Source organism: Myotis nattereri (genome assembly GCF_964212035.1).
Source record: "Myotis nattereri genome assembly, chromosome: 12".
Lineage (NCBI taxonomy): Eukaryota > Metazoa > Chordata > Mammalia > Chiroptera > Vespertilionidae > Myotis > Myotis nattereri.
Window position 1 is genome coordinate 82705284 of NC_138087.1, and position 10024 is coordinate 82715307.

General features: G+C 68.6%; 2 protein-coding genes across 2 annotated transcripts; one reads left to right on the forward strand and one right to left on the reverse strand.

Moving 5' to 3' along the window:
- Nucleotides 1–2049: 2049 nt before the first annotated feature.
- On the reverse strand, nt 2050–4030 carry C8G (complement C8 gamma chain). The gene is made up of 7 exons (XM_081103014.1): nt 3434–4030; nt 3196–3332; nt 3003–3073; nt 2804–2911; nt 2404–2505; nt 2284–2322; nt 2050–2197 (listed from the first exon to the last, which is right to left on the reverse strand). Exons 1-7 carry the CDS (start codon nt 3569–3571, stop codon nt 2184–2186), a joined length of 609 nt encoding a protein of 202 aa, XP_080959140.1. The 5' UTR covers nt 3572–4030; the 3' UTR covers nt 2050–2183.
- A 219-nt stretch (nt 4031–4249) lies between these two features.
- On the forward strand, nt 4250–8219 carry FBXW5 (F-box and WD repeat domain containing 5). Its single transcript, XM_081103013.1, has 8 exons — nt 4250–4266; nt 5084–5299; nt 5505–5662; nt 6043–6217; nt 6327–6475; nt 6588–7156; nt 7231–7443; nt 7521–8219. Exons 2-8 carry the CDS (start codon nt 5107–5109, stop codon nt 7756–7758), a joined length of 1695 nt encoding a protein of 564 aa, XP_080959139.1. The 5' UTR covers nt 4250–4266; nt 5084–5106; the 3' UTR covers nt 7759–8219.
- The last annotated feature ends 1805 nt before the right edge of the window (nt 8220–10024 follow it).

The following is a 10024-nucleotide window of genomic DNA, read 5'->3' on the forward strand; positions in this document are numbered from 1 at the left end:
CCGCAGGGGAGTGGGTGCAGGGCCTGGGGGGGCTGAGGCGGGCCCTCCTCAGATCTGCCCACTAAAGATGGGGGGCACCTGGGTCTTGCTTGGGGAGGGAGGTGGCAGGAAATGGGGAGGTGCCTCCCAGGTCCCTGGTCCTGGCCTTCTCCTCCTGAACACCGTCCCCCCATGTCCCTCCCAGCTCCGACCCCCCTTCCGAGCGCCAGGCCTGTGCCAGGGTGGAGGACAGGACGCACCAGGCCAGGGACATGGCCCTCGAGTCCCCAGGCGTCAGAGCCATGGTGTTCTTGCTGCAGGGACACGGTGCAGTGCCCAGCCTGCCGCACCCACGCTGCCCGCACGCCCCAACCCGAAGTCCCGCGGGTGCCGGCCGGGGGGGAGGGGGACAACCCCCAGTGACTCTCAGCTCAGGGAGGGGGCCAGCTGGGCCCAGTGGGGGGGGCGCCCACACACTGTCCTGGGGCAGGAGGCCAGTCGGGGGTACAGGTGGCTCTGAGCCTGCAGGCCCCCCCTGCCCCCAGCCCCCCCAGAGGAAGGAGCCGTGGGCAGCGGGCCTGTGGGTGCTGGACTCCACACCAGCTGGGAAGACTGTGTCCCCGACCTGTGAACCCCTGTCCTCGGCCGCCTGCTCCCCTGCGGGGTCCCCCTGTCCTCGGCCGCCTCCTCCCTTCGCTCACACTCAGCCTTGGGCAGCCTGTTCGAGCAGGAGCCCCAGGACCCTCTGGGTCATGCGCAGGCCCTGGGACGGGAGGGCGGAGCCCGCGGGGCGATGCCCCCTGCCTGGCGCTCGCTGTGCCCGCTGGTCAGCAGTGTCTCCCAGGAGATGGATCCACGGGGAGAGAAGTTCCCAGTCACGTGACTGTTTCCCCTGACGTTTCAGAGGAACCTCACTCTCCCCCACCCCCAAGGCCTGGCGTGTTCCCCCCCCCTCCCCCGCACCGCCAGCCCCTCAGCCTCTCGCCAGGGGACGCCCCTTCCAGGGCAGGCACCCCGTCCACAGGCGCCCTGGTGAGAGATGGGGGTGCAGTCAGCAGCATGTCAGAACGGGGACAGCGGGCCCCGCACAGGGACCCCGTCTCCTGGCCGCTCAGCACAAAGGGGCCATCGGTTCTGGTGAACGGAGCCCCAGGCCCAGTGCCCTCGGGCAGCGCCCGCCCTGAGTAAGACAGTAAATGTGTTTCTGAAACAGGGATTCGCCCGGAGCTACTGCTGTTTCGCCTCCGCATCTGAACATGTGATTAGAGCTCGGGAAGCACTTTTAAAAGATATGTTTTTGTTGATTTCAGAGAGGACGGGAGAGGGAGAGGGAGAGGGAGACATTGTGATGAGAGAGCATCCTGGATCGGCCGCCTCCTGCACGCCCCCCTCTGGGATGGAGCCCACAACCAGGGCCTGTGCCCTGACCTCCTGGGTCATAGGTCCACGCCGAGCCACCGGCCGGGCAACGACTGTGCGTCTCTCTTCCACGTTTTCTATGTCGGGACCTCGTGAGGGACCAGCAGGCGGGACGCACTGTGCTGGGGCACCAGGCCCTCCCCCGGGGGCCCTGCCTCGGGGCCTCTCCTTTTGCTGAGTGTGGAGTGTGGGCCCCTCCTGGCAGCCGCGGGGACAGGACACCTTGGCCCGTCTCAGCCCCTCCCCCGTCTTTCTCTCCCCGCATTCTGGAAAGTTCCTCCCTACGGGCAGAGCACGCCTTGCTTCCAACTCTCTGGCTGGTGACCCTGCCAGACCCTGGGTATCGGCTCCGGGGGGTTGGGGGGGCTGCCTGGCTGTGTGGGGGTCCCTCCCCTGTGATCCCAGAGCCCCTGTGCTCACCAGTCCTGGCACAGGAGGCGGCTGGCCTGCTTCCTCCACCTGGAGTACAGACCCCCCACCTCTGTCCCGAGTCCGGCCACCCTCCGAGGCCGGTGCCAGCTCACCCAGACCTGGGCCCACAGCCACCGTCGCCTGGCCTCCCTGGGAGGGTCCCTGACCCACCTGGGGAGCGGTCACATGGGGTGACCTCACCGCAGGGGCCCGGGACAGAGCCAGCACAGAAAGGCAAGAGTCGGGCCAAGAAGGGTGGCGTTTAATGGGGGCAGTTCCCAGGGTCCTGGGGGTGAGGCGCAGCTTCCGAGGGTAGGTGGGTGCAGGTCTCAATGGAGGGTCCTTTCGGCCTCTCGTCCAGGGGCTGGGTGGCCTCACCTCTTGACCTCTGCACAGAGACCGCGCTAAGCCAGCGAGACCTCGGCCCTTGCCCGCCCTCCGCGCACCGCCCAGCCGGGCCCGCCGCCCACTCACCATCCAGGACATGGAACTGGTCAGCGGCCTCACAGAAACCTGGGGGCCAAGCAGGGGTCAGTGTGGCCAGGCAAGGCCCGCGGAGGGCGGGCAGCCACCTGGGGACATGGGGGCACTCACCATATTTGGGGAAGTACAAGATGTGGTCCTCCGTCATGTTGGCACCCTGGACACTCTGCTCAAACTTACTCACGACCAAGTCGTCCACGGGGAGCGAGCGGGCTGTGGGACACAGGGCTCCTGGGGCACCCGCGGGTCGGGGGGGGGGGGCAGGGCGCTCTGGGGACAGGGTCTGTGTGCCCACCACCCGCCCAGCCCTGTCTGACCCCTGCCCCTCTTGTCCCCTTCCTGTCCCACACCTGGGCCTATCTGCAGGGGTGCGTCCCTGAACCCCCGATGGATTGGCAGGAGAAGGTCAGGACGCCAGGAGGAAGGGGGGGGGGTTGTGTGTCCATCGGGGCTGGCCCAGCTCCCCGGTGGAGACAAGTGTGCCAGAGCCAGGGCGCCCGCGAGGACGCACCGTATAGCTTCACCGACAGCCGCTGCGCCCGCTCCAGGTACAGGATGGCGAAGCTCTGGTAGTCCGTCTCCCCAACGACCACGTGCACATCTCCCCTCGCGCCTCGAGCTGGGCAGAGACGGGCAAAGTCGGCCAGAGCCGGGCCAGTGAGGTCAGCCCCATCCCCGGCCCTGCATCCCCTCCCGCTGCCTTGCCTCACCTCGGAGCAGGAAGCGGCCGGGGACCTTCGTGTCTCTGTAGAGCTGCCGAACCTGCCAGCAGATGCCATCCCTGGGAGGGGCGAAGGCACAGCAGCTCGGGCACCCGCCCTGGGCAGCCCGTGCGGGACAGGGGGACAGGCCACAGGGGGGTGGTCGGGGCTGGGGTGGCCGTGGGGCCCGGGCAGAACTCACAGCTTCTGGAAGGTGTTGACAGCCATGGCGGCACCCTGGGGCGCCACCTTCACTGCGGTGGCCTCGGCACGGTGGCCCTGCTCCTGCAGGAAGCGACAGGAGGAGGCCACAGCCACGAGGAACCAAGTCCCTGCAAACTGGAGGCAGGGGTGTCAGGGCCTGAGGGGATGGGGCTGCCCGGCCTGACCCTCCCTACGAAGCTGGGCGAGCTGCCGCCTCCCACCGCCCCCAGCTCCACCTGCTGGGCGTCGAAGCCAGCCTTGGGCTGGATGGCGCTGATGGGGGACGCGCGCTGGGGGGGCCTCCGCGCCCCCAGACCCTGGAAGCCAGCAGCCAGGACCAGAGTCCAGAGGAGGGCAGTCCTGGGCGGCAGCATGGCGGAGGCGGTGTCGGTGCCAGGTCTGAGCAACACGGAGGGCAGATGAACGCGTCCTGGGTCGGAGTCCGCTGTCCGGTGCTGCCCAGGAAGTCACGTCTGGTCCCCAAGCCCCAGCCTCCTGAGTTTGGCCTCACTGGACATCTGACCTCGACCCTGCCCTTCCCCGCAGGCCCTGGCGCCAGGCCCTGGGTCCGGAGTCCGAGGTGACTCTGGCTGGTCCAGGAGCCGCCACCGGATCTCCCGGGGCCAGTGCTCAGGCCTTTGCATTTATCTCCGTTAAACCGCCCGCAGCTCCTTGAGGTCGGCACTGGTCTTTTTTTTAAAATATGTTTTCATTGATTTCAGAGAGGAAGGGAGAGGCTCCTGGAGCCCGTTGCCAGGAACCGACCACGGAGGGCGGCGGCGGGTCTGGAACCAGCACCCCACGGGCCCAGCCCAGCCGGCGCCGCGCCTCCCGGCCGCCAGGGGCGCTCTTCTGGGCTCGCCGAGCGCGCAGGCGCACAGAGCGCCGGTGGGGCGCAGGCGCAGTGACGCAGCTGCGGGCGCCCATCGATGCCTCGGGGCTCGAGGCGCCGGCCTGGCGGCTGCACCGTAAAGACGCGGCAGGCGGAGCGGCGGCGGGCGGAAGCGGGTCCGCGGGCCGAGGCCGGGCGCCGGGGCGGGGGCAGCGCAGCCGGGCGGAGGCGGCCGCGGTGAGTGCGCCGGCCCCGGGGAACGACGTCGCCCGCCCCCGGGGAGCGTCACCACCCGCCCCCGACCCGGCTCCTGGGCCCGGGAGCGTCGCCACCGGCCCCCGCCCCCGCCCTGACCCCGGCCCGCGCCCCGGCCAATGAATGAGCCGCGGCCCCGCCCCGCAGCCCCTCGCGGGGTGGGAGGGGGCGCTGGGCGGTCCCGGCCCCGCCCCGGCCCCCGCCCCCCGCTCCCGTCCGAGGCCGCCTGGCCCGCGGGCTCCCGGGGCCGCAGGCAGAGACCCCGGGCGGCTGGGGGGTCGGCGGCGTCGGGGGCGCTGGGACGGGCGGACCCCAAACCCTCTCTGGGAGGAAGCCCCCGCCGACGGCTCCGCAGCCTCGGGCGGCCGCAAGGTCATCGTGGCCGGAGCGCGGGGCCTGCGTGTCTTGGCCTTGGAGCCGCGGCAGCCCTGGCACCCATGTCTCTCTGGGCCCAGGCGGGGGGAGGGCAGGGGCCCCCAAAGGCCTGTCTCCTAGGCCTGGAGCCTTCCGGGTAGGGTGGTCTGGGGTCCCCAAGGCTCGCACCGCGCTCCCCCGCGGGCTGAACCAGGCCCGGGCATCAGGGACTCGCCCGGCGCTGTCCAGGGCGGCCGGAGGCTGTCAGGCCCTTGGCCGCCCCCCCTCCCCCCATCCCTGCGGTGGGTTCCCGCTGGGCAGCTGTGGGGGGCGGAGGAGCGGCCACAGGGATGTCTCTGCTCAGCCCAGGCCCCGCCCCTCTCCTGGTGGGGGCTCCCCCGTCCTAAGTCCTCCGGGCGCTGAGGAGGTCGTGCGTGGGTTCCAGGGCCGCCTGGGCAGAATGTCACGATGGACGAGGGGGGCACACCCCTGCTCCCCGACTGCCTGGTCTACCAGATCTTCCTGAGCCTGGGCCCCGCGGACGTGCTGGCCGCCGGGCTGGTGTGCCGCCAGTGGCAGGCCGTGTCCCGAGACGAGTTCCTCTGGAGGGAGCAGTTCTACCGCTACTACCAGGTGGCCCGCGATGTGCCCCGACACCCAGGTCAGCACCGCGTGCCTGCGGCCCCAGGACGGCTGGGTGGGGCCAGGCCCCCCACGGCTGCCATCTACGTCCAGTCCGGCACCTGGGCCAGGCCGGGTAGTCAGGCCGCCCCAATGTTGGGGTGGTGACCAGCGGGCTCCAGGGGCAGGGCGGGCCCCACCACCAGGCCCCAGCAGTGACATCCCCCCCCCCCTCCCCGCCACAGCGGCCTCATCCTGGTACGAAGAGTTCCGGCGGCTCTATGACACGGTGCCCTGCGTGGAGGTGCAGACGCTCCGGGAGCACACGGACCAGGTCCTGCACCTCAGCTTCTCCCACTCGGGCTACCAGTTTGCATCCTGCTCCAAAGACTGCACCGTGAAGGTGAGGGCCGCCCAGAGCTGGGGCTGGGGCAGGCCCCGCTCGACACAGGGAGGGGAGGGCCGGCCGTGGGTGAGAGTGCCAGGCGGCCTCATCCCCGTGGAGAGGGCAGGTCAGGACCAGCCAGGCCCAGAGGCTGGACTGGAGAGGCCAGAGCTGCCAACAGGGAGGAGGGTCCCGCTGGAAGCCTGCTGCTCCAGACCTGAGCCTGGGCACCCGCCCCTGGGCACCCACCCTGGGCTGGGCTGACGCCAGGAGCAGGAGCCCCTGACGGTGGTTCCTGGGCACCTGCGTGGGCCGGACAGCCAGGGGGCGCGGAGGGTCAGGCAACGGACACGCTGAGAGGAGGTCCTCCCGTGCCTGACCCGCCGCGCCCCCCACAGATCTGGAACAACGATCTGACCATCTCGCTGCTGCACAGCGCGGACATGCGGCCCTACAACTGGAGCTACACGCAGTTCTCCCAGTTCAACCAGGACGACTCGCTGCTGCTCGCCTCGGGGGTGTTCCTGGGGCCCCACAACTCCTCCTCCGGGGAGATTGCGGTCATCAGCCTAGGTGAGCGCGGGCCTGGGGCTACTGGCCCAGCCCCCTGCCCCCAGCTTCTTCCCACTGCCCACCGCCCTCCCGTAGCCCAGCCCCCTGCCCAGCCCCCGCTCCTCTCCAGACACCTTCGTGCTGCTGTCCCGAGTGCGCAACAAGCCCTACGACGTGTTCGGCTGCTGGCTCACCGAGACCAGCCTCATCTCTGGCAACCTGCACCGCATCGGGGACGTCACCTCCTGCTCCGTGCTCTGGCTCAACAACGCCTTCCAGGTGAGGGGCAGCCCCAGGCGAGGGGGCGGCCCTGAGGTTGGCGGGTGGCCCCAGGTGGCAGTGCCACTCCCCAACTGCCGTCACCTGCCGCCTGCGCCCCCCACCCCCCCAGGATGTTGAGTCTGAGAACGTCAACGTGGTGAAGCGGCTCTTTAAGATTCAGAACCTCAACGCCAGCACCATCCGCACGGTGATGGTGGCCGACTGCGGCCGCTTTGACAGCCCTGACCTCCTGCTGGACACCAGCGCGCCCCCGGGCCGCGTCTTTGACCTGAGCAGCGATGGTGTCGACGAGGAGGAGGAGGCAGTGGGCCCGGCCCCGCGGCGCACCGAGGAGGGCTGGCGGCGCCTCCTGGGCGGGCTCCTGGACGCCCGGGCTCAGCCACCGCTGGCGGAGCGCATGCTGGAGACCAAGGTGGCGGAGCTGCTGGCCCAGGGCCGCACCAAGCCCCCCGAGGGCCATGCGGCCTGCGCCCAGCACAAGCTCCTCATCTTCACCACCGGCTGCCTCACCTACTCCCCGCACCAGATCGGCATCAAGCATATCCTGCCGCACCAGATGACCACGGCGGGGCCCGTGCTGGGCGAGGGGCGAGGCTCCGACGCCTTCTTTGATGCCCTGGACCACGTGATCGACGTGCACGGGCACATCGTTGGCATGGGCCTGTCCCCCGACCACAGGTGCGCGGGGTGCGGGCGGAGGGGCGAGGGGTCTCGGGTGTGCGCACGCCAGTGAGCAGGGTGCCCTTTCCCAGGTACTTGTACGTGAACAGCCGCGCCTGGCCCAGCGGCTCCGTGGTGGCCGACCCCATGCAGCCGCCGCCCATCGCCGAGGAGATCGACCTGCTGGTGTTTGACCTCAAGACCATGCGGGAGGTGAAGCGGGCCCTGCGCGCCCACCGCGCCTACACGCCCAACGACGAGTGCTTCTTCATCTTCCTGGACGTGAGCCGGGACTTCGTGGCCAGGTCGGGGCGCCGGCAGGCGGTCGGGCGGTCGGGCGGTGGGCCGGCAGGCGGGGGCTCATCAGCTCGTCGTCTTGCAGTGGGGCTGAGGACCGGCACGGCTACGTCTGGGACCGCCACTACAACATCTGCCTGGCCAAGCTGCGGCACCAGGACGTCGTCAACTCCGTGGTGTTCAGCCCCCAGGAGCAGGAGCTCCTGCTGACAGCCAGCGACGACGCCACCATCAAGGCCTGGCGCTCGCCCCGCACCGTGCGCATCCTCCAGGCCCCCCGCCCGCGCCCCTTCTTCTCCTGGTTCGCCAGCCAGAGGCGCTGAGGGGCGCACCCGAGGAGCACGGTGTCTCCGCTGCAGGACCCACGGAGGCTGCTGCCAGAGGGCGTGGGGGCAGAGGAGCCCGCAGCAGCGATGCCTGAGGAAGGCGGTCCGCGGGGCTGCAGGAGTGGACGCTGGGCCCCACCACGCTTGTGCACACAGCACCTCCCTCGGCCGTGACACTTAGCTCTCGGGCACCCGGCGGCTTCCTGGCTGCTTTGGGTGCACAGGACACTGGGAGCCCCACCCTTCACCCACCCCTCTCCCTAGGCCTGGGCCAGGGGACGTCAGCACGACCCTCCCCCTCAGCTGGCTCTCAGGGGCCCTGGGGGGTGGTCAGGCCCAACCTGGCCCTGGGAGCCCAGGGTCCCCTCTGGTGGGCGATGCGGGCCAGCCTGTCGCCGGCCCGGTGGACTGCATGTCACTAGTCACCAGTTCAGGACCCGAATAAACAGTTGGCAGCAGCACACTGCGTCGTCTCTGCTAACAGACGCAAGGCGCCTGCAGAATGAAGAGCGGGAGCTGCTGGCTGCGGGAAGCTACGCTTGCCAGTGCATCGGTGCGGGGGAAGCGTTCAGAGCCTCTGGCCAGGATAAAAGCTCAGCAGGCCCGGGCTGGAAGGGAGCTTGCTCAGCCTGAGAAAAGGGCTGGCCCAGAAAACCCGCAGATAAGATCGCACTTGGGGTGACAGGGACTGCCCCCCAGGACGGGAACAGGCAGTCACAGCCCCCTACCTGTTCCCTCTCACCGTGGAGCAAGGCAAGAAAGAGAATGACGGTGCAGACACTGTCCCTTCTCACAGGTGACAACTGTTTAGGCATGACCCCCCCCCCCCCTCGTCTACAGACAAATCCAAGGACCTCCTGGAACCAGAAAGTGGGTTCAGGAAGCTGACAGGATGTGCCTATAGCACAGCAATCAACCAGGTCTCCAAACAGAAATAGACCAAAACGAAACCAAAATTTAAAAATCAAGACCTTTTACATGAGCTAAAAAGAAAGACAGCTAGGTGGGAACCTAGCCCGGCACGTGCCCCTGCAGCGCGGTGGTGACTGGGCCCACAGACGGCACCGTCCTCCTTGGGGGCGACTCGCACAGGGGCCCGCTTTCCCCAAACGGGTCTACAGGCCCGACAGCCCAGCCAAGGCCCCCTGGGCTTGAATGGCTGCGGACAAGGTGCTTCCAAGATGCACACGGGTCTGCAGAGGAACCGACGCAGCTGAAGCGATTCCGAGAAACAAGGAAGTTGAAGAGCCCACATGGAGGTCTGAGCACGGGGACACGTTGCACACACGCGGCAGGTGAGCCCTTCCCAGAGGGAGAGTCCGGAGAGGGGAGGTCGCAGTGACGTGTGTGGCCACTCGGTGGGCGTCATCCAGTGAGTGCTGCGGGCATCACTGGCAGTAAAAATGAGCCCCGACCAACCTCGCCCCGTGAGGACCACATGCTCCACGTGACCTGCAGCCACACACCTGCGCCCTGGGGCCGGCACAGGTGCCCAGACACCGCCTGTTAGGAAAGTAGGTCCACGACTTCAGCCAAAGTGACTTCTGCTCTGAAAACACTTGAGGATGAAAGAAACCAGACGAGAAGCAGTTACGAGTCAGACCCCCAGCACTTGTGCCTGGGCTGCATAATGGCAGCAGGAAGCCCAGCTCGACTTAAAATGGGTAAGAGAATTGGACACGTCGCCAAAGGAGGCAGTCACCGTTGTTAGACATCAGGGACGTGCACATTAAAGCCAGACGGACACCATGCCTGTCACACATGCGTGCACATGTGCGCGCGCGCGCGCACACACACACACACACACACACGCACGCAGTGCCCGTGGGGACCAGCAGGCACAGGAGCTGCCGCTGCACGGGTGGGAACACGGGGTGCAGGCTGCCTCAGCCCCCGGGCTGCACCACCCAGCAGCACAGGCCAGGCTCCCAGTCCTCCCCTCGGCTTGGCGGCGGAGGCCGAGGCAGTGCTGGCAGGCAGGGCGCCCTCCAGGTCTCACAGAGTGGCCTGGGGAGGGGGGGGTCCCTCTAAGAAGGGCACTGATCCCATCATGGGCCCCGCCCTCATGACCTAGGCACCTCCCAGCACCTGCACCCGGGGGTCAGAGCATCAGGGTGTGACTGTGTGTGTGTGTGTGTGTGTGTGGGGACACGCAGACTCCAGCAGCGGCTCTGGAACACGGTTTCAGTTTATGAATTTAAACTCGTGTGTGGCCTGGCAGCACCGCACCCGAGAGGAAGGGACAGTTATTGGGGCAGGTCAT